The sequence below is a fragment of the Neoarius graeffei genome, chromosome 5 (genome assembly GCF_027579695.1).
Source record: "Neoarius graeffei isolate fNeoGra1 chromosome 5, fNeoGra1.pri, whole genome shotgun sequence".
NCBI lineage: Eukaryota > Metazoa > Chordata > Actinopteri > Siluriformes > Ariidae > Neoarius > Neoarius graeffei.
This window is the reverse complement of record NC_083573.1, coordinates 7148377-7174959: the sequence shown is the minus strand read 5'-3', so window position 1 is coordinate 7174959 and position 26583 is coordinate 7148377. Positions and strand designations below refer to the sequence as shown.

Sequence of the window (26583 nt, the reverse complement as noted above, 5' to 3'; positions counted from 1 at the left end):
TGACTTAATTAAGAATTCTTAATAAAGATAACAGTTTTATCATAGTTTGGATTATCATGGGCACATCATTGGCAAAACATAAAATTCTTAATGCAGACTGTTGCCTTGAAATTTCAAGTATTCTCAACTATTCTTTTTTTACAGTGCATTCATAAACTCTATTATGGTGACGTTTTCTTGAAGGAGATGTTTATTTAACCAAAAAAAAAGAAGTCCCAAGTGTCCATGCTTTTGTAAACAGTCTCAGTAAACAGTTATAAACATGAGGTTTTCCACCACATGAAAGTCTTCGAGACAGAACTGTGTTCTTTGTGGCTGCAAGGGGTTTTTTTTGAGGGGGGGTTTGTATTAACTTCAAGATAAAACAAGGGAAGGATTATTTACAGCGACTAGAATGTAAGCGATGGTACGAACTAAACTGCATGGACTTTCCACATGAAAAATTAGCAATAAGAGGACTTATACATTAAATTGAGAAAGGATTTTGTCCTTTTTTCATATTATTATTATTTGCTTACAGGATTGCAGCCAAATAATGTGAAGCTAAACTGTAAATTGAGACCAATTTGCAAGAGCAATGGAAAGAGATATTCATGTCAGTACAGCATATTAAGCTATTATTCGATCCACATTCACTGGATATGAGCAATCGCGCGATCTGATTGGGTACTCTACTACTAGGATATCAGCTCATATTCCAGGAGTCGAGAAAAACAAAATGGCGGAGCGTGTTGCTGAACCAACCGAGGACGAAATAAAAACTCTACTCGAAAACAAAACCCCAAAAAATAAAAATAAAAAAGCAACAAACTACGGAATGAAAGTATTTGATCGTAAGAACGTATCATTTTGTCTGTTTGTTTTTTAATTTTCAAAAATTATTCTCACCTTTTTCGCAAATTGCTCCTGTCATTTCGCCGGTTTGTTTACATTCTAAGTGGAAATGATTTTGTCAGACGTTTTGTATAAAGTTTTTGTTTATCAAATTTGCAAAAAATTAAAATGCTCCATTTCTCAAAATCCAGTGATTGTGGATAGAATAAAACAGTTATTCCACTCAATCTCGGTGCTACGCTCCTCATCAGCTATCAGCTCATGTACGACTCGATTTCGTGGAATAACTGTTCCATTCCATTCCATTCCATTCGTGGCATTTAGCAGATGCTCTTATCCAGAGCAACGTACAACACACCCAGAGCAGCCTGGGGAGCAGTTGGGGGTTAGGTGCCTTGCTCAAGGGCACTCCAGCCATTATTGCTGGTTGAGGGAATCAAACAAGCAACCTTTTGGCCCCAAAGCTGCTTCTCTAACCATGAGGGCTTCCCCCTGTTAAATATTCTCTTAAATATTCAGTATTTATTTGACTGATCATTTGTACACTGTTGTATTGGTCTAATTTTTTTTTTTTTTGAATTGTCATTGTGTTGTAATGAACAGCATACTTCACCCTCAAAATATAATCCACTTTATCAGTCCGCTTGTTTTTCCCTGATCACCGAATGTTTTTTCAGGCTTAAGCGTCTAAATTTAAAAAAAATCTTGCTCCACAAATACCACCGTATATCTCATCTCATTATCTCTAGCCGCTTTATCCTGTTCTACAGGGTCGCAGGCAAGCTGGAGCCTATCCCAGCTGACTACGGGCGAAAGGCGGGGTACAGCCTGGACAAGTCGCCAGGACATCACAGGGCTGACACATAGACACAGACAACCATTCACACTCACATTCACACCTACGCTCAATTTAGAGTCACCAGTTAACCTAACCTGCATGTCTTTGGACTGTGGGGGAAACCGGAGCACCCGGAGGAAACCCACACGGACACGGGGAGAACATGCAAACTCCGCACAGAAAGGCCCTCGCCGGCCACGGGGCTCGAACCCGGACCCTCTTGCTGTGAGGCGACAGTGCTAACCACTACACCACCGTGCCGCCCACCACCGTATATCTTGGACTTAAATGGAAACTTTAGGATTTTCTCACCAGGACTCTATTCTACCACCTTTGAGGATCCAAATTTATACCAGGGACAAAAACGATGGAGAAGAATGCTTTTAGCATCATCCATAAAACGGCTATACAACGTAAGCTGATGCGGCGATAATCTGTGTCAAAGTAAACCGCGAATTTTCACCAATGACTGGCTCATAACGTTATTATATTCCATGTCTGGCAACATGGAAAGGATCTCTACAGAGACACTTGTGTTTGTTTACCTCATTAACGGTAAATAAACTGTCGAAAATGACTTTCTATGGTTATTTTTTTCCTCTCTCTCCTCTTCCAGTCTCTGTTGCAGCACCGTATTCGGTGCCTCTCGTCGATTAGCTCTCATCAGCTAAATATTCAGGCACTACTTTGGAAATAGACGTCTTCATGTTTTGGAAACATCATAAAACAGTCTCCGTGTGACAATCGACAAAGTCGCCAGGTCTGAATACCACCTGTAGGATCCAGAAAGCCACAATGGAAACAATGATGTTTACAGAACATGCTCACCTACCAGTCAATCGAAAACTATTTTTGACATATTTTACACAGCTGTGGTATATCTCATCTCATTATCTCTAGCCGCTTTATCCTTCTACAGGGTCGCAGGCAAGCTGGAGCCTATCCCAGCTGACTACGGGCGAAAGGCGGGGTACACCCTGGACAAGTCGCCAGGTCATCACAGGGCTGACACATAGACACAGACAACCATTCACACTCACATTCACACCTACGGGCAATTTAGAGTCACCAGTTAACCTAACCTGCATGTCTTTGGACTGTGGGGGAAACCGGAGCACCCGGAGGAAAGCCACGCGGACACGGGGAGAACATGCAAACTCCGCACAGAAAGGCCCTCGCCGGCCACGGGGCTCAAACCCGGACCTTCTTGCTGTGAGGCGACAGCGCTAACCACTACACCACCGTGCCGCCTGGTACGAACGTACCTTTTGTATTTTTCAAGAATTATCATCAGTGCTGTAGTCGAGTCACTAAACCTCGAGTCGCCAGTGTTCAAACCCAAGTCATTCAAGAAAATTTCGAGTCGAGTCTGAGAACAAGACTCCAACCGTACGATTTGACGGTGGCTGTTGCTGCCTTTATGTGAAAGCGTCTCTGCTACTGTGTTGGACTAACGTTACTGCTCGACTGCCCCATTTTAGTTAAAAGGCTACAGATAAAAATCTTGTTCATCGCTCAGCAAGCCCCGCCCACTATCAACAGGGCAAATATATCATGAGAGGGTTAACATTCGAAGCAGAAATGATTTTGTCGGACGTTTTGTAGAAAGTTTTTATTTCTCGAATTTGCAAAAAATAAAAATGCTCTGTTTCTCAAAATCCAGTGAATATGGATCAAATAAAACAGTTATTCCACTCAATCTCGTCGTACATGGATTATAGCCGACTCGGTGCTACGCGCCTCATCGGCTGTCAGCTCATGTACGACTCGATTTCGTGGAATAACTGTTAATTACGTGTCGTCATTCTTAGCCAATCAGAATGCATTGTACTGTATTGTGAGCTAATATTATTGTAGTGTTTAATAAGTGATGTGTCAGTAGTGTTCACTCAGACTGTCGGACTGCTGTCGTGTTGTTGTAACCGTGCTGTGTGTCAAGAGTTTTCGATCGCTCCTGTCACTTCCTTCATTTGTTTATTTGCACTTTCCCGTGTTTCTCTGTCGCTTGGTTCGTCGCTCACAGCGTTTTGTCGCTTTCTTTCTTCAGGTGGCTGCAATGAAGATCAAACAGAGGATAGTATTAAATGAAGTACCTGGATCTATGCGGGGTGTATTTTTCTGCATTTGTGTGTGTGTGTGTACCTGTAATACTCTTCCTGTGTGAGAGAGTGATGATGGTGATGGATCCACTGCTGCTCCAGTGCGAGTCTCTGGATCTGTAGCTCTGCGTTCTGATGATGCATGGAGGAGTGGGGGGGTAAATCACGGAACGGAGCACCTACACACACACACACACACACATTTGCACAGCTTTTTAGCAGCTCATTTACACACTAATAGTCAAAACACTCACACCTTAAAACACACACACACACTATTGTTGGATATTCCTAACTAACTTCTCATCTCAGAAAATAAAAGGAAACCTTTTTTTGATTTTTAAGAGCTGTGTGTTACCGAAGAGTTGCTGTCGCAGTACGTCGCTCTCAGTGAGCGGGTGTGTGATGATGGATCCTGGATACGGTAGCCTTGGTAACGGAGCTCCCGTCGCTAACGGATCAATGAGCGGGTGCACACTGCTGGGTGCTGTAAAATATATATAGGGGAAAATAAAAAAAAAATTATAATCAAGCAGTGCTGAAATCGCATCTTTTTTCCTATAAAGTACATCTGAAATATGTAGATGGATTTCGTGATTATTTTGTAATTAGTTCTTAATATTTTCTACATTAATACGTTTATGTTTATTTTGGAGGACCCCTCTAGAAATCACCTCCCCCCCAGTGAAGTTGGTTTCCTCAATCAAGATTAAGATTATATTTTTCTACAGTAAAAAAAAAAACAATTTACAGATTGTTTAAAATGAAACGTACAGATATTTTACATTGGGAGTTTGCCCAACCGGTCTATATGTGTTTTGTGGACACGGAGAAGGCTTACGACCGTGTCCCTCGTGGTGCCCTGTGGGGGGTGCTTCGGGAGTATGGGGTTCAGGGCCCACGACTGCGGGCCATTCGGATACTGTATGACCGGACCAGGAGTTTGGTTCGCATTGCCGGCAGTAAGTCGGACTCGTTCCCAGTGCATGTGGGACTCCGCCAGGGCTGCCCTTTGTCACCGGTTGTGTTCATAACTTTTATGGACAGAATTTCTCGGCGCAGCCAAGGAGCGGAGGGTGTCCGGTTTGGTGGCATCAGGATCACATCTCTGCTTTTTGCGGATGATGTGGTCCTGTTGGCTTTGTCAACTTATGACTTACAGCATGCGAAGCAGCTGGGATGAGGATCAGCACCTCCAAGTCCGGGTCAGGTCACTTTAGTTGCTACCTAAAGTGAAGGAGTTTAAGTATCTTGGGGTTTTGTTCGCGAGTGAAGGTAAGGGGGAGCGGGAGTTGGACAGACGGATCGGGGCAGCGTCAACAGTGATGCGTCTGCTAAACCGGTCCGTTGTGGTAAAGAGAGAGCGGAGCCAAAAGGCAAAGCTCTCAATTTGCTGGTCCATCTACGTTCCCACTCTCACCTATGGTGACAAGCTGTGGGCAGTGAACGAAAGAATGAGATTGCGGATCCAAATGAGTTTTCTCCGCAGGGTGGCTGGGCTCTCCCTTAGAGTCAGGGTGAGAAGCTCGGTCATTCGGGAGAGAGTAGAACCGCTGCTCCTCCACATCGAAAGGAGTCAGTTGAGGTGGTTCGGGCGCCTTGTTAGGATGCCTCCTAGACGCCTCCCAAGGGAGGTTCTCTGGGCATGCCCCACCGGGAGGAGACCCCGGGGCAGACCCAGGACACACTGGAGAGATTACATCTCTCGGCTGGCCTGGGAACGCCTCGGTGTTCCCCCGGAAGAGCTGGTGGAGGTGGCCAAGGAGAGGGAAGTCTGGGCTGCTCTGCTTTGGCTGCTACCCCCGCGACCCGGATCCGGATAAGCGGTAGAAAATGGATGGATGGATGGATGGATGGATATTTGAAATTATTTTTTAAATAGCTCTACGTACAGTATTTTCCTGTTTTTAATGTTTTAGATAAACAGTTACAGCTAGCCTGCGAGCTAACATTGTTGCTAGATGCGAGTCATCTTCCATTTTCATGATAATTTAAGTGAAATAATTCCGGGTTTTGGTTCTGTCCATGATAAATCCTCCTATATTTTACACATTAGCATCTTCAAGAGTAATGCTAGCTGTGGATATATCTAGCTAACGTCAGTGTTTATATGTGAGATGCGGTTTTTCAGTCTGAAAGAAACAATTTTTTCCTCCTTGTTTTAACAAACTTATATCGATGAGTAATTAGCATTTGTGATGAGTCATGGAATCCACGGACACATGTCGGCCGAAACGAATCCGAGAAAATCGCAAAAGAAGCATTAATTAATTAATTATTCATTAATGAATGCTTCTTTTAATTAATTATTAATTAATTAATGCTTCTTTTGCGATTTTCTCGGATTCGTTTCGGCCGACATGTGTCCGTGGATTCCATGACTCGTCACATTTTAGCTCACAAACTGGCACTATTTTTCGTGACGAAAAACTGAAGGGTGGCTATGTTTTGACATACTACACGTATCAGCCATTTCACATCGAAAGGAACTAAATCTCTTTAAAAAGTTAAACTCTCAATTCACTCGCATCTTTCAGTGTTTCTGCTCTGGTTAGTAAAACTAACATTAGCCATTTGTCCACAGAGAATGCTGTTAGCCTAAGCTGTACACAGTCAACAGGAGCCTGCTAAATTCAAACATTTTCAATTATTTGTAAGTACGTACAAAAATATGTGTATATTTTTTACCTTTATTACCACTTGGTTACCTGTATCTTGCTGGTGTAGATGGAGGTGAGAGTGAATGTGTGAATGCTGGTGATGATGTGGAGTCACGTTTAGCATTTGTAGTCGCCCCAGAGACTCTCCTGCTCCACCTCCTCCTGATGCCCCACCTCCTCCTGAAGTTCCGCCCCCAGCCGGGGTTGCTGGGGCTCCTCTTTCTCTGTCTCCACCCGGCAGTGCTCTTTCTCTCTCCTTCTCCCTCTCTCTCTCCACGCTCCTTGCTCTCTCGGTATTAGGTGGAGTCCGACTTGGTGCAGAGTAACCTTCAGGGGCTGGGGGCTGGGTGGGGTGGGTGGAATGAGAGGAGGGGTGATGGAGAGAAGAAGCCGTGGGTGCAGGAGGAGGCGGGGGAGGAGCAGGTGGAGGAGGGGGAGGGGCAGGACCTATAGGGTTTACAGTGGGAGGGGCATGGCTCGGTAGGGAAGGTGGTAACAATGAAGAAGTAGGCGGGGTTGACAAAGGCTGAGGGACAGCGCTCGGATTTCTTGCAACTGTAGCGAGGGCTTGAGGGGGCGGAGCTGGAGGTGGAGGAGTCCCGTAAAGGGCAACATCGCTGGTTGGACCTCCACCACCAGCCCCACCTCCTAGCAGTAAGGAGTGTGAATGAGAGTGTGTATGTGAGTCAAATTCACTTTTAAAGTCAAACCCTGACTTCACCCGCTCCCTGTGAGCTGTCACAGAGTGCGGAAACCCCATCCCTCCAAGGCCGGCCCCTAGCCCTGCCATTCCGCCCGGTCCGGGCCCTGCCACCGGCCCTGCCCCAGGGTGGCCGTGGCCTCCTTCCAAGCCGGTTCCATAAAGGAATCCAAGGATGGCCGCAGCGGTGGCCGCATCAGCAGGAAGTTGATGTGGATGAGCAAGGGCGGGGTTTTGGAATTGGGGCAGGAAGAGGGAGGGGTGGATGTGAGGGTGCGAATGCGGATGGGGGTGGGGGTGAAAATGGGGTGGAGCCCGATTGGCTGCGCCAAGCGGTGACATTGCATGCGGACGGGCATATTCGCTCAGCGTCCTCAACGCTGGTGTATCAGGCCCAAGATATGGACCGAGACCTCCAACAGATGGTAAAAGAAGGGAGTGAGGAATGGAATGAGAGAGGGAAGGATGGAGAGAGTGGGCATGGGATGGGTGGATTGAATGGGTCGGGTGGTGGGCAGGGTGGTGGGCAGGGTGGTGGGAGGGGTTTACGCAGGGAGAGGAGGATGAGGAAGAAGGATCCAGGAGAAGAGACGAGGAAGGAGAGAAGAAGAGAGAAGAGCCCTGACGGGGAACGGCTCCAGGGTTACTGTCCTTCTGCTGAGAGATGGAGAAAGAGTAAAACAGAGCTTTAAACACAAGAATAATCTTTCCCGATTCACATACCCTTGGTTTATAAATGTTCCCAAGACCACTGTAGCCAATTCCTACATTTGCATATGTGGTTAGTGAAAATTTCTCATCTCATCTCATTGTTTCTCGACGCTTTGGCTTAATTCATAGGCATCGACTGAGGAAGGAGGATGGGGAGGACACCCTTCATCAGTGTTTGAAGGGGAGTGAATTTTGAATGCGTTCAATGCATGTTAGTGTTTTCACACTTATATCGTGTATTGGGGGCGGCACGGTGGTGTAGTGGTTAGCGCTGTCGCCTCACAGCAAGAAGGTCCTGGGTTCGAGCCCCGGGGCCGGCGAGGGCCTTTCTGTGCGGAGTTTGCATGTTCTCCCCGTGTCCGCGTGGGTTTCCTCCGGGTGCTCCGGTTTCCCCCACAGTCCAAAGACATGCAGGTTAGGTTAACTGGTGACTCTAAATTGACCGTAGGTGTGAATGTGAGTGTGAATGGTTGTCTGTGTCTATGTGTCAGCCCTGTGATGACCTGGCGACTTGTCCAGGGTGTACCCCGCCTTTCGCCCGTAGTCAGCTGGGATAGGCTCCAGCTTGCCTGCGACCCTGTAGAAGGATAAAAGCGGCTAGAGATAATGTGATGTGATGTGATGTGATCGTGTATTGGTTGCTTTTGCTTTCTTAAATTTGGCTCAACTGTGGATTTCAACAATGAAATTTTTAAACATATTTTCCATCCAGGTTGCATAAAACCAAGTTCAACTGTGTACCTGGGATTACTGTCAGCCAGATGGCTACTACAAGCTGTAGGCTTTCCATGCATTAGCATCTGGCATCGCAGGAAGTACTGCTCCACTGCTACTCAGTTTTGCATGCTCTCCCCAAACACACGTGGGGTTTCTCCAGGTTCTCTTTTTTCTTCCCACCACCCAAAAACAAGTTGGTATGTGGACTGGTGACCCTAAATCGCCCCTATGTGTCAATCAGTGTGTGAACGTGTACATACGGTGCCCTACAATAGACTGGTATTCCAAGTAGATTGTATTTCCACCTCATGCCTAATGTTCCCTTGACAGACTCTGGAACCACCACCACCCTGATCAGGATAAAGTGGCTGTGGCTGAAGATGAACGAATGAATAATGCTGCACCCGAAAATTATAGTAGTTTGTTCGTGATACTTCGTATAGTCAAGTGTTTGGGACCGATAACTAAGGAGAATGTTACAGGTAGCAAGAAGGAAGGAAACAGACACTGTCAGTATGGACAGGTAAATCGATGTTATGAAGTATCTGTTGCTCCAAGTTCTCATCTTGTGCTGAAAAGTTCGCAGATGATGTACATGACAAGGTTTTACAGGAAAAACATACTGCGTATTTTTGCTAATGAACAAGTCATGTGATGAATAGTCAAGAATTTATTCCCTCTGCTGAACCTACACATCTCTAGCCACTTTCTGTTCCTCACCTGTAAGTGCCTCTCCAGGTCTCTCTCCCTTTCTCGCTCCCGCTCTCTCTCCCTCTCTCGTTCTTTCTCCTTCTCTCTCAGGTCACGAGCTCTCTGTTCCACCTCTCGCCTGGCTCGCTCAATTGCCTCGTTCCTCTTTTTCCAGAGTTTAGATCCGTCCAGAGGGATGAAGAGGACATCAGTGCGAGCACAGGAATTGCCATTGCCACGATCTAAAACCCTGTGGAACCTAAAAAAAATAAAATAAAACCACACAAATTTCCGAATTTATCACTTTTGTTGTCATCATTATTAAATTACAATAAAGTAAAGAACTTGTTAAAATTTAAAATCTGTAAATTATTAAAGCTAGTAAACTGGTATCTTCTCCTTGTCTGTCAGATAGAAGGATGTCTGATTGTATTTCCCCATCCATTTATCCAGTGTGGTATGTAATTGCACATGCTTAATGCTGATTAAGTTACTGAGGCTTATGGAAAATTTTCAAAGACACATAGCTGTCTTACCGAGCAGACTGGCTGGCGTGAATTGGAATATCAATAGCCTTTGGCTCAGGCGAGGGGCTTCTGAGCACAGAAGGTGGACTCTCAGTTTCCTCCCTCTCTTCTATTGGCTCCTCCTTTATGACAGGTGGCGGCAACGAACAAGACGATGATTCGGATTGACCGTCTGCACCAGCAGGTACACTGCTGGGTGGAGCAACAGGATTGCAGAGTTGGATTTTGGAGGGCGTAGGCGAATGCAACTGCGTGTGACTGTTAGCACTATTGTTGCTATTTGGATTGCTGGCAGCTGCGGTGCTGCTATGGTTACTATTCCCATGGTAGGCACCAGCAAAAGGGGTGTGACTGTTTAAAGTGCCATGATAAGCAGCAGGTCGGCACCCAGACAGGCAGGAAGTGACCGCACCTGATGCAGAAGGTGCAGAAGTTGATGAGAATGGGGGAAATCCTCCCATTTGATTTGTCGATGGACTAGGAAGTGGAGAGAGAGTAGTGGGTGGACTCTGATTGGATGAAGGGTACTGCCCTGGACGAGTCTGACTAGGTGGAAGTGTGGATGATGGAAAAGGCTGCTGGCTGTGTGAAGTAGCGGGATATGCAGCAGGAGGCTGGTGTCCATGTGTGGAAGAAGATGAGGAAGGAGAAAGAGATGGTGGGTGATTACGATTGTGATAAATGGAAGATGGAGCACTGTTGTCTCTTTCTCTTTCCCTCTCCCTCTCTCTTTCCCTCTCCCTAGATTGGCTAGTCAGGCCTGGCTGGACCAGATAGTGTGGGTGGGACACGGCAGGCCCTCCAGCAAAATCCCGACCCATATTTGAAGCAAGTCTGGTGGGACTTGGGTATTCTCTGGAAGAACCAGGATGAGGGGCAGAAGAAGGTTGAGCCCCTGCTGGAGGGTACTCCTTGGGCTCTGGTGGAGGGTATTCCCTTAGGAAGTGCGCGGTGGGGGGAGGATCCGACCCCGCAGCAGGGACTTGATGTCCTTGATGCCCTTGCCCCACCTGCTCCAGCGTAGACGGAAAGTCCTTGTTTTGGGTGGCTGAACTGTTTTGTGGAGAACTGGATGGTAAACTTGAGCTTGAACTGCTAACATTTGCTTGGTTGACATTACTTGGGTTGCTGTTGACACCTACTTCCCTTATCTGGCCTGCAAACTCTCCCCATCTTCCCTCCTTATCTCTTGGGTGACAGCCACCCGAACCTCCTGCCCCACTTGCCCCGACAGGTCCAAAGTCCCGGCTCTGTGCTACGTGTTGCTGGTTCTGATTCTGCAAAGAGAAGTCTCTCAGTGCGTCCCTTTCCCGGAATCCCGGACGGAATTCCCTGGCCCCTGGTGGTACATCTCGGCCTGGTGCTCCAAATTCTCGGTTCTGTCCAGGAACAGGAGTCACAAAGTCACTTCCCAGATTAGCACTGTTGTGTGCACTAGAACCACCAGTTCCGTCTTTAATTGCAATGTCCCTTGTGGCCCTGTCCCGCTCGGCTGGACTGCCATACCTAGGCAAGTACTCCCTGTGTGGGTGGGGTGGGTGTGGGTGTGGCAGGTATGGGGGATGGGATGAGTGACGGGTGGAGGAGGGGGGGTTGTAGACAGAAGGCAATTGTTGCTGTTGCACAGGTGCATGGTGGACACCTGGGTAACGTGTGTATCCCCAGTTTCCAGGGCAAGTGGAAACAGCACTGCCTGACCACGTAGTAGGGCTGTAGTGATGAGTGTGGCGAGGAGGAGGGGCCTGTTGAGGCAAGGAGGTGGCCTGTGGAAGCAGAGAGGGTGGAGCCTTGTCACATTTCTCAACTTTTTCCATTTTAACATCACCAGAAGCACTTTGTCCTGCCTCAAGAGGCTTCAGAGCAGGTGGAGGTGGAAGAGCAGAGGAGGAGGCATGGCTGACACTGGGATTTCCATGGGGGTACTCTGCTCCACTAACCAGCATCTTTCCTCCACACTGAGAGGCCGTTTTGGGGTTGACATTGTTGCGGCTGCAGCCATGTAATGCCTCGTCGCCAACAACACTGGAGAACTCCATTTTGGGTGCTATTTTAGAATCAACTGAAAAGTAGGATTTTCTGGCACTGCCGCTCTCACTCAGAGGACAAAGAGACGATGGTGATTTCAATACAGATAAATCCGCCTCCATCCCCCCCTCAGTGTCTCGACATTCTCCGCTACTAGTGTCATTCCCCCTTCCTGTTCCTCCCGGTTTAGGCACCGCTCCTTCTTTCACCTTCCCGCCTTGCTTTGGTGAATCCGGTGAGTCTGATTCAGAGTCCAAACTGGCCAACGGGGAGCCAGAGAGGCTCGGCGAAGAGGATCGATTGTCCTGATCGATATCCCGCCCACTGCTAATACTACTGCTGCTATTGGCTAAGCTTCCTCCAGCTGAGCTGCGGCTGCCTTGTGATTGGCCATCCTCGTTGTCACTTTCCCGTGACTGGGTGTTGCACGAAGCTGGATGCGGTGCTGAGGTTGTTGTGCCAGTTGAATGGGTTGATGTTGGGGCACTGGACGAAGAGTCCTTGCAGTTAAAAAAAATTTTTTAAAAATCAAACATATACGTACAAACATAGATGCATATTTAGGCAGACAGACAGAGTGATTAAACTGTTTTTTATTGTTTTGTGAAAATCAGTTGGTCACTTTCCCACCTTTTATAAACAAACTGCAAGCTTTAAAAAACAGATAAGAAGGAAATGGTACCTGGACCTTCTGTCTCTTCGGTGGAGGAATAGTCCGCTCTCCATCGCTTTCGGATGAATCCTGTCCTTGTGAACGTCTGTTAAAGCAACCAAGCTCTTCTCCCGCAGCTCTCTGCTCAACATGCCAAATGCTATTTTACTTTTGAATGTTCTTCACGAATTTCCTTTAAGTCCAAAACACTTTCTCTTTGTGTAATCTGAGTCTGATATATGTGAAAAATTAATGAGACTGGATAAGAATAGATTCAACAATGAAAGAAAAAAGAAAACAAATATAACTTAAGAGAGGAGACCAGAAGGTGACAAAAGAGACAATGGTATACAGAGTAATATCATCAAGAAGGCGAAAAGCAAAATGGTGGTGCAAAGGGCACGCTCTGGTTTTGATCGCTAGCAGGTACGAAAGGTGCTTAGGGTAAAATTGATTACGGCGAATTAATGAGCTTAGCTAGAATTAACTTTCACCTTTATTAACCCTTTATAAATGCATTAAGACCCATCGTCGTATTCAAACTCACATTTGTAACTCCATGCATTTCCTATTTGTTTCATTGTGTTTGTTTTATTGTAGAAAGGAATTGGAAAAAATGACAGATTAACAGGTTGTGATGGGAAAATGAAGCATAGAGACAACAGTGAGATAGTATGAAATAGCACAGAAAAATCGGAAAAAAAAAGGAAAAGCATGAGAGTGTTTTACTGTTTGTCGTTCATTTCGTTCTGCTCGAGATGGGCTAGGATGTGGACGTCTCCCCCTCCTCTCCTCACTGCCACCTCGCCTTCGCCCACTACGTACGGGCATCTGAGAAGAAGAGAGAACAGCAGGGGGGGTCATCAGTCTAAACAAACATTTCAACATTTTAGGAATTCAAGTAGACAAGAGGATAGCTGAGTCCAGTTGAGTTGAATCTGAGTCCAGTATCAAGAAATAGACAGCCAAACAGGTAGATGGATGGATGGATGGATGGATGGATGGATGGATGGATGGATGGATGGATGGATGGATGGATGGATGGATAAACAGGTAGATGGATGGGTCAATGAATTGATGGAAAAGAGGTAGATGGATGGATGATGGATGTATAAATGGATGGATGGATGGATGGATGGATGGATGGATAAACAGGTGGATAGATGGGTCGATGGATGGATGGATGGATGGATGGATGGATGGATGGATGGATGGATGGATGGATGGATAAACAGGTGGATAGATGGGTCGATGGATGGATGGATGGATGGATGGATGGATGGATAAACAGGTGGATAGATGGGTCGATGGATGGATGGATGGATGGATGGATGGATGGATGGATAAACAGATGGATGGATGGATGGATGGATGGACAGGTGGATGGCTGGATAAACAGGTGGATGGATGGATGGATGGATGGATGGATGGATGGATGGATGGATAAAGAGTTAGATGGATGGATGGATGGATGGATGGATGGATGGACAGACAAACGCATATACAGTGTGGATGGATGGATGGATGGATGGATGGATGGATGGATGGATGGATGGATGGATGGATGGATGGACAAACAGGTAGAACAAACAGGTTAGCATCGACTGCTTATCCAACTGGTTCCATTGGATTTGGTGTCACAATTTGCGATCTGTGAGGCGTTCACAAATAGTCTTTTAAATGAGGGGGGAAGTTCATGTGGAAACATCGCATAAATACAATGAAAGCAAAATTTCTGAATGCAGCATTATTTTCCCTGAACTCACCGGCTCTTTGTGAGTTCTGGTTTTCATCGCTCCATTTCTTCCATCGGGCGATTAACACACAATACACAGCACTCAGAGGATTAAATACTGTAAAAACACAGACACAACACATAAGAGCTAAGAATGTTAAATACTTTAAACAACACAGCTCCTTTGTCACTCTCAGTTTGTGTGCGCGAACCAGGAATCACTCTACATTTAGTCACATCGCAGTATCGCGAATGGATAGATACATCATTGATAGCAACAGCAGCTAAGGTGGCATATATTGTTTTATATACACTATATGACCAAATGTTTGTGGACCTGACCATCATACCCACATGTACTTGTTGTTCTCAGAGGAGTGGAGGTCAGGGTTCTATGCTGGCCACTCGAGTGCTTTGACACCAATCTTGACAAACTAAGTCTTAATGGAGCTGGCTTTGTGCACAGGGGCATTGTCACGCTGGAACAGGTTTGGGCCTCTGAGTTCCAGTGAAGGGAAATTGTCATGCTACAAAGACATCCTTTACAGTTGTGCGCTACCAACTTTGTGGCAACAGTTTCAGAAAGTTCTCCTTCACGGCTCTTAGTCAAATTAGCAAGATTCGAAAGTACCTGGATCACCCAACTGCTGAGAGGTTGGTCCATGCCTTCGTTACATCAAGGCTGGATGACTGTAACAGCCTGCTTTATGGTCTGCCACAGTATGAGCTCAAGAAACTCCGACGTGTCCTAAATTGAATTGTAACACGACCTCAACATGGTGAAGATGTCACCAATGTTTTGAAGAGGCTACACTGGCTGCCAAAAATGCCCACATTGAGTATAAGTTACTTATGCTGGTCTACATGGACTCGCGCCGACATACTGAGAGGAACCGTTGCGCGTATATTCCAACACTTGCATTTTGAGGTCGAATGGCAAGAAGCTCCTGGCTACTCTAAGGACCAGCACCAAAAGTTACGGTGACGGAGCATTTTCATCAGCTGGACCAAGACCATGGAGTAAGCTTCCGTTGTCCCTTCGTAAAGCTGACTCATATGAAACCTTCAAGACATTACTTTTTGAACAATTTTATTAATTATGAATATTACTACTTTTTTAATTATTATAACTTTCTTACGATTTGAATACTAATCTTTGTTTTGATGAATTTGTTTTCAGAAGTTTTGAATACATGTAAACTCTAATATACATACATACGCTTTTATTATTATAATTTATTGTTTGTTCATATCATTATTATTATTTTTATTGTTCGAGCATTGAGACTGTGAAACGCTTTGAAATAAATTATTATTGTTGTTATACGGGTTTGGAAAGCAGGTGTCCACAAACTTTTGGCCTGATAGTGTGTCTTTGGTCGACTTCATTCACTTCCTTCTCTCTCCAGGAAACATTCAGTATACTGGACACTCGAGTCTTCTTTAGAATGAAAGAAATGGTCTCATAATCAGTGGTGTGAATTTCTAAAACACGTTTCCCATTTGGTTGTTTTGCTGTTTTCTTTGGGAAACATTTTGAGGATGCCAGCTCGTGTACCATATATGGAATAAATAAAACCCTTTGGGGCAAGCTGTTCAAGGAAAATAATCAATGATGCAGCTCAATGCGAAACAGAGTTACTGTAACCACCTCGAATTTGATTATTAACAACGTGCCAATGATTACGATTTTTTTAATTCATTAAAAACTGGCATTTTAATCATTTATAGTTAAACTCAATGTCATGGAAGCTCCATGAAACAAGTTAATTTGAAAACAATAATAATAACAACGTGTGTGTTTGATACCACACATTCAGTGAGTGGAAGAAGAGAGACAGGAAAAGAGACACAGAGAAAGGTACCTTGAGGCCTTGAGTTTCATTCATAAGCACGCACAAACACACTATTTATAGAGTATGAGACTATATATAGAACACAGCCCGCATGATAATTAATACACTTAACACCCCAGCACTGACAGCACACACACACACACACAGTGTCAAACTGAACAACTGTATGTTTAAGAATCTCATATACGTTCATCTGAAATCACACACATTTATATACCTGCACACAGACACATGCATACAGTCAGAAGCAAAATTATTGGCACCCCTCAAGTGTTTAAAATCTCCAACATCAATTTTTCTCCTAACACAAACTATTATCCACAAGAACTCTCAGTAAGAATGGCAAGGTTGACAGATTAAATATTCAGTGCAAATAATGCCATCTCCGGAACACACTTTGCACAAAAGACGCCATGAGAGCAAGCCACAACATGTGAGCCACAGTTGGAATCATGTGTCGTGGTCAGAAGACCCCGAAACCTTTTAAGCGATCAGCATTTTAGACCAAAGGACTTTCGAAAGAAAATATGGTGGTGGATCAGCAAGGCTTTCGAGCTGCTTTGTGGCCCGTGGTTCAGGGCCTCTTGTGAAGATTGATGACACTGAGAATTCTGTTAAGTATTGGGATATTTTAGCACAAAACTTCTGCCAGGAAGACTTGGCTGCAGACGTGGACATACGTCCAAGTAAAACGTAACGTCCCGATATGTTTCAGGTTAAATATTACTCCCTGCAGCACGTCTAACTCATTTATTTTCATCGAGAACACATGCACGGGTGTGTGTGTGTGTGTGTGTGTGTGTGTGTGTGACATGAACAAACACACACTCACACATGGGCAAACATGACAAACAGCTCGAAACAGAAACATATAATACAGCTTAGATGACACACATGCACCAACATACAGACAAGTATAAATAATATAGGTCAGTCTAGATGCACACAGAGAGAGAGAGAGAGAGAGAGAGAGAGAGAGAGAGGTGGCAGGCCTGCATGCAGCATTCAAACACACACACACACACACACACACACACACACACGAGAATAAAACCTATAGCTCAGTCTACATGCACACGCGCGCGCACACACACACACACACACACACACACAGAGGTCTGTCTGTGAGGCGCGCGCGTGTTCTTTTGTATGCATTCTGCAGCTCTGCAGTGACGCTGAACGGGTCGCGCGCTGCCGCTGGACGCAGGCCACCTCTGGATCTCACACAATAATGCAGCGCGCGCGTGCAGCAGCAATCGCATGGCCCCTTTTTGCCATCTCGCGCACAAGCATGGCGAATAGAACACACGCACGAGCGCGCGCGCACGCGCACACACACAGAGGCAGACATTCTTCCGCGAGCTCGAGTGGAAACACAGGACATACACAGGACACTGGCAGCCAGGCGCGCGCGCACATACACACGCACGCACACGCACGCACACAAAGACAGAGCAGAAGGAGAGGAGAGGAGAGGAGGAGGAGGAGGGGGGGGGGAGTATCCATCCATTTTCTCCCCTCTTCTCCTTTACCTAGGCTCGCGCTGCGATGCCGAATCCCTCCTTCCTTCTCTCTTTTCTTCCCCTCGCGTCTTTCTCTCCTCCTACCGCACGCACGCGCGGACACACGCATGCGGCGCGTGCACGCACGAGCTCCCCATCATGAACGCTTTGCGAAATCATGCAAATCTTTCCCTGGGCTTTTCCCCCCTGTTTCTTTTCTCTTCTCCAACAGGAAAACCGGAATGACTGTATACACACACACACACACACGTACACACACACACACACACTCGCACTCATACACTCTGATGCGCGCGTGCGTGCGCCTTCCTCCTCCTCCTCCTCCTCCTCCTCCCCACCCCCTTTTCTTCCCTCTTTTCTCCACCTCCCTTTCCCTTTCCCTCACTTCTTTTTCTTCTTCTTCTTCTTCTTCTCATGCAGTGGGCACGAGCGAAAAAAATTCCACGGATGCGACACGCACGCGGGAGAATGTGTGACGGCTCTGTGATTTGCATATGATTTGGATATTTGCATATTGTTCAGGTGAATGACGAGAAGGAACAATGTGATTTATTTTCTGTCAAGTAAGACTTCTGTTTAAAAAACAAACCAGCTTTTAGCGAACAGATATATGCAAATGAACAACCATGAATTGTTCAGGGATCAATGACCGAAGAGGACCCTGTTCAGGATGACCTTCAGCGTCATTTCTACATGTTTAGGAATTTGCTTACCATATAACCTCGCTGGCAGCACGGTGGTGTAGTGGTTAGCGCTGTCGCCTCACAGCAAGAAGGTCCTGGGTTCGAGCCCCATGGCCGGCGAGGGCCTTTCTGTGCGGAGTTTGCATGTTCTCCGCGTGGGTTTCCTCCGGGTGCTCCGGTTTCCCCCACAGTCCAAAGACATGCAGGTTAGGTTAACTGGTGACTCTAAATTGAGCGTAGGTGTGAATGTGAGTGTGAATGGTTGTCTGTGTCTATGTGTCAGCCCTGTGATGACCTGGCGACTTGTCCAGGGTGTACCCCACCTTTCGCCCGTAGTCAGCTGGGATAGGCTCCAGCTTGCCTGCGACCCTGTAGAAGGATAAAGCAGCTAGAGATAATGAGATGAATGAATGAGATATAACCTCGCTGGCAGCACGGTGGTGTAGTGGTTAGCGCTGTCACCTCACAGCAAGAAGGTCCTGGGTTCGAGCCCCGTGGCCGGTGAGGGCCTTTCTGTGTGGAGTTTGCATGTTCTCCCCGTGTCCGCGTGGGTTTCCTCCGGGTGCTTCGGTTTCCCCCACAGTCCAAAGACATGCAGGTTAGGTTGACTGGTGACTCTAAATTGACCGTGAGTGTGAATGGTTGTCTGTGTCTATGTGTCAGCCCTGTGATGACCTGGCGACTTGTCCAGGGTGTACCCCGCCTTTCGCCCGTAGTCAGCTGGGATAGGCTCCAGCTTGCCTGCGACCCTGTAGAACAGGATAAAGCGGCTAGAGATAATGAGATGAGACATAACCTTGCTACCGACATCAATAATAAGGTTTAGCTAGTTAGTTGTAACCGTGAACCAACGAACAGTGATGCACAAACATGTTTTGGAACATCCGCAGGAAAGTTAGTTCTTCACCCTCTTGTCGGTTGTTTCTCTTCGAAGCTGCTGCGTGCAACTAAACTCGTATGTAGCTTGGTGTTCCCGACCTCCGATTTGGAAAAGAAAGATCAAATCTGAATTTCTCGGGATGGTCGACTCAACCCTGTGTTCAGCTTACTTACTTACTTTCGCTGACTACCCCTCCTGGGCCATAGGCTGCCAACAAGGGATCTGCAGGCATCTCGGTCTTGGGCTATCTGCTCCAGTTGGCTCCAGATGTATCCCATTCTTTTGGTGTCAGCTTCAAGGTCTTGGCGCCACACGTTTCTGGGCTGTTCCTCTTGCCTTGGAGATTCCAGGTGAGGGCGGCACGGTGCTGTAGTGGTTAGCACGGTCGCCTCACGGCAAGAAGGTTCTGGGTTCGAACCCAGCGGTTGGCGAGGGCCTTTCTGTGTGAAGTTTGCATGTGTTTGCGTGGGTTTCCCCCACAGTCCAAAGACATGCGGTTAGGTTAATATGGGATGGCCTTGGGCTGAGGTGCCCTTGAGCGAGGCACCTAACTCCCAACTGCTCCCCGGGCACTGTTAGCATGGCTGCCCACTGCTCTGGGTATGTGTGTGTGCTCATTGCTCACAGTGTGTTCACTGCTTCAGAAGGTGAATTTCACAAGTGTGTGATGAATCAAGTTGTGCTTTCTTTCTTTCTTCTTTTCTTTCTTTCTTGTTTGGCGATGTTGGAGGTTGGCTTGTGGAATGTGTGGCCGATCCACCTCCAGCGCCGTCTCAGGATCTCCTCTTCTGCAGAAAGCTGGTTGGTTCTCTGCCAGAGGTTCTGGTTGCTTATGGTGTTTGGCCAGCGGATCTGGAGGGTCCTTTGCAGACTGTTGTTGATAAAAGTCTGCACTTTTTTCATTGTTGCCACAGTTGTCCTCCAGGTTTCTGCTCCATATAGAAGCACCGACTTGATGTCTACCTTCAGCAAGTGACGTCAAATCAACATGGCTGCCTGCAACATCAACAAAGTAGCACTTCATTCATTATCTATACCGCTTGTCCGTTGGGCTGACATTGGGCGAGAGGCGGGGTACACCCTGGACAGGTCGCAAATCTGACACACAGCCCTCACATTCGCACTCACATTCACACCTATGGGCAATTTAGAGTAGCCAGTTGACCAAACCTGCATGTCTTTGGACTATCGGAGGAAACCAGTGCACCTCGAGGAAACCCACGCAGGCATGAGGAGAACATGCAAACTCTAACCAGAAAGGCATCAAGTCGTCCGGCAGGTTGAAGCCCAGAACTTGCTGTGAGGCACTAGCACTAACCACTGCACCGCCCATAGTAGCATTGATTTTCAATGGTTATACTGTATATTACCGCGAGATGGATCATACCAAAGATCATAAAAATAGTACTAGTGTTGTAGTCGAGTCACTAAACCTCGAGTCCGAGTCCGGTCTCGAGTCCCCAGTGTTCAAGTCCGAGTCATTAAAGAAAATTTCGAGTCGAGTCGGAGAACAAAACTCCAACTGTACTATTTGACAGTGGCTGTTGCTGCCTTTATGTGAAAGCGTCTCCACTACTGTGTTGGACTAACGTTACTGCTCGACTGCTCCATTTTAGTTAATAGGCTACAGATAAAAAGCTTGTTCATCGCTCAGCAAACCCCGCCCACTATCAACAGAGCAAATAACAGGAGAGAGGGTTAACACTAGCTAGTTCATCACTCAGCAAGCAAGCCCTGCTATCAACAGAGCAATGAACATAGCATGTCACTTACTTCTCTGGGTGGAGTCTTGCCAAATGACGATTGAAGTTCGAGGTTGTCCCCGTCGTCCCTTTGATAGTTCTTCTACAACCCGGATTTCAAAAAAGTTGGGACAAAGTACAAATTGTCAATAAAAACGGAATGCAATGATGTGGAAGTTTCAAAATTCCATATTTTATTCAGAATAGAACATAGATGACATATCAAATGTTTAAACTGAGAAAATGTATCATTTAAAGAGAAAAATTAGGTGATTTTAAATTTCATGACAACAACACATCTCAAAAAAGTTGGGACAAGGCCATGTTTACCACTGTGAGACATCCTCTTTTCTCTTTACAACAGTCTGTAAATGTCTGGGGACTGAGGAGACAAGTTGCTCAAGTTTAGGGATAGGAATGTTAACCCGTTCTTGTCTAATGTAGGATTCTAGTTGCTCAACCGTCTGAGGTCTTTTTTGTCGTATCTTCCGTTTTATGATGCGCCAAATGTTTTCTATGGGTGAAAGATCTGGACTGCAGGCTGGCCAGTTCAGTACCCGGACCCTTCTTCTATGCAGCCATGATGCTGTAATTGATGCAGTATGTGGTTTGGCATTGTCATGTTGGAAAATGCAAGGTCTTCCCTGAAAGAGACGTCGTCTGGATGGGAGTGTATGTTGCTCTAGAACCTGGATACCTTTCAGCATTGATGGTGTCTTTCCAGATGTGTAAGCTGCCCATGCCACACGCACTAATGCAACCCCATACCATCAGAGATGCAGGCTTCTGAACTGAGCGCCGATAACAACTTGGGTCGTCCTTCTCCTCTTTAGTCCGAATGACACGGCGTCCCTGATTTCCATAAAGAACTTCAAATTTTGATTTGTCTGACCACAGAACAGTTTTCCATTTTGCCACAGTCCATTTTAAATGAGCCTTGGCCCAGAGAAGACGTCTGCGCTTCTGGATCATGTTTAGATACGGCTTCTTCTTTGAACTATAGAGTTTTAGCTGGCAACGGCGGATGGCACGGTGAATTGTGTTCACAGATAATGTTCTCTGGAAATATTCCTGAGCCCATTTTGTGATTTCCAATACAGAAGCGTGCCTGTATGTGATGCAGTGCCGTCTAAGGGCCCGAAGATCACGGGCACCTAGTATGGTTTTCCGGCCTTGACCCTTACGCACAGAGATTCTTCCAGATTCTCTGAATCTTTTGATGATATTATGCACTGTAGATGATGATATGTTCAAACTCTTTGCAATTTTACACTGTCGAACTCCTTTCTGATATTGCTCCACTATTTGTCGGTGCAGAATTAGGGGGATTGGTGATCCTCTTCCCATCTTTACTTCTGAGAGCCGCTGCCACTCCAAGATGCTCTTTTTATACCCAGTCATGTTAATGACCTATTGCCAATTGACCTAATGAGTTGCAATTTGGTTCTCCAGCTGTTCCTTTTTTGTACCTTTTAACTTTTCCAGCCTCTTATTGCCCCTGTCCCAACTTTTTTGAGATGTGTTGCTGTTATGAAATTTCAAATGAGCCAATATTTGGCATGAAATTTCAAAATGTCTCACTTTTGACATTTGATATGTTGTCTATGTTCTATTGTGAATACGATATCAGTTTTTGAAATTTGTAAATTATTGCATTCTGTTTTTATTTACAATTTGTACTTTGTCCCAACTTTTTTGGAATCGGGGTTGTACATATGGAACCCAAAGCAGTGCATTTTTCCCCCACTGCATGAAAAGCCTGTATAAGCAAAGTGGACAATCCTAGGGGCGTTCTTTCCAGGCATTTTAGCGCCGTTAACGTTAGTTTGCTCCTGAACATGACGTATGAACAGGTGAACGTGCATTCTCTTGGATGAAATTAGTATAAAAATGAATGTAGATATAAATATCTTATGGCAAAATATTATGGCATGTTACAAAAAATAATGAAAAAATCTGAGTCCTCATCTCCAATTTACGAGTCCAAATGCAGTTAATATACGAGTCTGAGCTCAAGTCCAAGTCATCAGAGCTCAAGTCCAAGTCAAGTCACGAGTCCTGAAAATTAGAGCACAAGTCGGATTCGAGTACTACAAGCCTGAAGAGTACCTACTGCCATCTGAAGAGCCACGCTGTAATAGAAACGCAAGTAGGGAGTCAAACCCTTGCTGTTACCACTGTAACCCTTGGTATGTAAAAGGCGAGAGGCTGAGGGATATAGAAACAGAGATCGACGCCACCCAATGCGCCTTAAGGCATCACGTCAATTATATTATACTTGGATGGAAGACTGCTTGGGAAGACCAGGTCCTGGTACTGGAGTAACTTTGATACTGTATATGCAAGTATTTGCACGACAGGCATATAATCAGCATACCGACATATTAACTTATGTTAACATATTAACATCTGTTATGTTACTGAGAAACCAGAAAGTTCAAAGTCCTCTGTCCTGAACACTCTTCCATGGTGGAAATCTTAGTGAATGTTACCATTACAAAGCACCTACCACCAAGACTCCTTCCATAGGCTTCTGTAAAAACAACGCCTGACAAGATAAGGCACTGGGAACACTGGACTGAGGCAAAATGGGAAATATAAGATCCTCAGGGCACTGGATACAGGTAATGTTGTGTCCTGTGAACCGGAAAACCAAGACTCCAGAGAAGAAAGGTTATAGGTCCCAGAGAAAATGTCACCTTGGAAAGAACTGATCTTAACAAACTACTTCAAGGTAGTGATTTATAAAGTTTGGTGATTTGGCTGTAGAAACATAGCCATGTCAGCTCTGAGCCTGAAATGATATAAGCCCCTCCCATTCTGTTCCACAGTGCATGATGGGATAGTCCAAAAAGTGTGCACCATACCACATTTCATTTATTTGCTGAACACAATCCAGGATCCTGTTAAGATAAACAACATCTCAGAAACAAACGTGGAACAATTTTATACTTTCGTAATGTACAAATATCACAAATTTTTATCATACACATCAGCACACTCTTTATGCAAATATATATATATATATATATATATATATATATATACTTTTATCTATCTCTGTCTTTCCTTCTGTCTCTCAGTTGCTCCCTTCTTCTACATTTCTCTTATGTCCTGTCTTCCATTGTGCTGTAACCATAGTAACCGGGCGGAGTTGTGTGTGTGTCTTTTTCTCCTTTTCACATTTCTGCTGGTGCTCCATCTACTGGCATTTGCTATCTGGATGCATGAGAACGTATCTGCTTCAGCTGTACATGTACAGTTGTGGGAACACAGGTTACATTTGATCTTTGTAGGGAACACACTGCTCAAGACTTTTGACATCATATGATTAGGTTTTTAAGACAAATATTAATGATGCTGGTGCTTAATACAGTATTTTGATATATTGAACAAAGAACCTGCTGGTTGCTGAGAATTCAATATGCTAAATATTCTTACTTGGAGGCGGCACGGTGGTGTAGTGGTTAGCGCTGTCGCCTCACAGCAAGAAGGTCCAGGCTCGAGCCCCGTGGCCGACGAGGGCCTTTCTGTGCGGAGTTTGCATGTTCTCCCCGTGTCCGCATGGGTTTCCTCCGGGTGCTCCGGTTTCCCCCACAGTCCAAAGACATGCAGGTTAGGTTAACTGGTGGCTCTAAATTGACCGTAGGTGTGAATGTGAGTGTGAATGGTTGTCTGTGTCTATGTGTCAGCCCTGTGATGACCTGGCGACTTGTCCAGGGTGTACCCCGCCTTTCACCCGTAGTCAGCTGGGATAGGCTCCAGCTCGCCTGCGACCCTGTAGAACAGGATAAAGCGGCTAGAGATAATGAGAATGAGATGATTCTTACTTGGAACACTTCAATGTCCATGTAAAATGGTGTCAATTATATTATCTGAATTATTTATAAATAATAAAAGTACCCAATGAGTTTTTAAAGCTTGTTTTTTTTTTCCATAAAAATCATTCCTACTGCACTGGTTAGAGGCATTCAAGGCTACAATGAGACAAAGGTGTTTCTCATTTCTCAAAATCAAACCATAAACCTTGTGCTCATCCCTCGTTAGATACAGTGGGGCAAAAAAGTATTTAGTCAGTCACCAATTGTGCAAGTTCTCCCACTTAAAAAGATGAGAGAGGTCTGTAATTTTCATCATAGGTATACCTCAACTATGAGAGACAAAATGAGAAAAAAAAAATCCAGAAAATCACATTGTCTGATTTTTAAAGAATTTATTTGCAAATTATGGTGGAAAATAAGTATTTGGTCAATAACAAAAGTTCATCTCAATACTTTGTTATATACCCTTTGTTGGCAATGACAGAGGTCAAACGTTTTCTGTAAGTCTTCACAAGGTTTTCACACACTGTTGCTGGTATTTTGGCCCATTCCTCCATGCAGATCTCCTCTAGAGCAGTGATGTTTTGGGGCTGTCGCTGGGCAATACGGACTTTCAACTCCCTCCAAAGATTTTCTATGGGGTTGAGATCTGGAGACTGGCTAGGCTACTCCAGGACCTTGAAATGCTTCTTACGAAGCCACTCCTTCGTTGCCCGGGCGGTGTGTTTGGGATCATTGTCATGCTGAAAGACCCAGCCACGTTTCATCTTCAATGCCCTTGCTGACGGAAGGAGGTTTTCACTCAAAATCTCACGATACATGGCCCCATTCATTCTTTCCTTTACACGGATCAGTCGTCCTGGTCCTTTTGCAGAAAAACAGCCCCAAAGCATGATGTTTCCACCCCCATGCTTCACAGTACGTATGGCGTTCTTTGGATGCAACTCAGCATTCTTTCTCCTCCAAACACCACAAGTTGAGTTTTTACCAAAAAGTTCTATTTTGGTTTCATCTGACCATATGACATTCTCCCAATCCTCTTCTGGATCATCCGAATGCTCTCTAGCAAACTTCAGACAGGCCTGGACATGTACTGGCTTCAGCAGGAGGACACGTCTGGCACTGCAGGATTTGAGTCCCTGGCGGCGTAGTGTGTTACTGATGGTAGCCTTTGTTACTTTGGTCCCAGCTGTCTGCAGGTCATTCACTAGGTCCCCCCGTGTGGTTCTGGGATTTTTGTTCACCGTTCTTGTGATCATTTTGACCCCACGGGGTGAGGTCTTGCGTGGAGCCCCAGATCGAGGGAGATTATCAGTGGTCTTGTATGTCTTCCATTTTCTAATAATTGCTCCCACAGTTGATTTCTTCACACCAAGCTGCTTACCTATTGCAGATTCAGTCTTCCCAGCCTGGTGCAGGTCTACAATTTTGTTTCTGGTGTCCTTTGACAGCTCTTTGGTCTTGGCCATAGTGGAGTTTGGAGTGTGACTGTTTGAGGTTGTGGACAGGTGTCTTTTATACTGATAACGAGTTCAAACGGGTGCCATTAATACAGGTAACGAGTGGAGGACAGAGGAGCCTCTTAAAGAAGTTGTTACAGGTCTGTGAGAGCCAGAAATCTTGCTTGTTTGTAGGTGACCAAATACTTATTTTACCGAGGAATTTACCAATTAATTCATTAAAAATCCTACAATGTGATTTCCTGGATTCTTTCCCTCCATTCTGTCTCTCATAGTTGAAGTGTACCTATGATGAAAATTACAGGCCTCTCTCATCTTTTTAAGTGGGAGAACTTGCACAATTGGTGGCTGACTAAATACTTTTTTGCCCCACTGTATAAAAAAAATAAATCAGACACATCGCATGTCCATAAAGACAATGCAGATAGTT

General features: G+C 45.5%; 1 protein-coding gene across 2 annotated transcripts; it reads right to left on the bottom strand.

Moving 5' to 3' along the window:
- Nucleotides 1-146: 146 nt before the first annotated feature.
- atn1 (atrophin 1) lies at nt 147-17746 on the bottom strand. 2 transcript variants are annotated; one of them, XM_060921099.1, is made up of 10 exons: nt 17577-17746; nt 14220-14306; nt 13183-13284; nt 12484-12594; nt 9786-12301; nt 9280-9508; nt 6480-7788; nt 4130-4258; nt 3815-3950; nt 147-3723 (listed from the first exon to the last, which is right to left on the bottom strand). In XM_060921099.1, exons 2-10 carry the CDS (start codon nt 14244-14246, stop codon nt 3690-3692), a joined length of 4593 nt encoding a protein of 1530 aa, XP_060777082.1. In that variant the 5' UTR covers nt 14247-14306; nt 17577-17746; the 3' UTR covers nt 147-3689. The 2 variants fall into 2 exon arrangements, with proteins under 2 accessions (XP_060777082.1, XP_060777083.1); XM_060921100.1 differs by having other exon boundaries at nt 6480-7785.
- Nucleotides 17747-26583: the final 8837 nt, after the last annotated feature.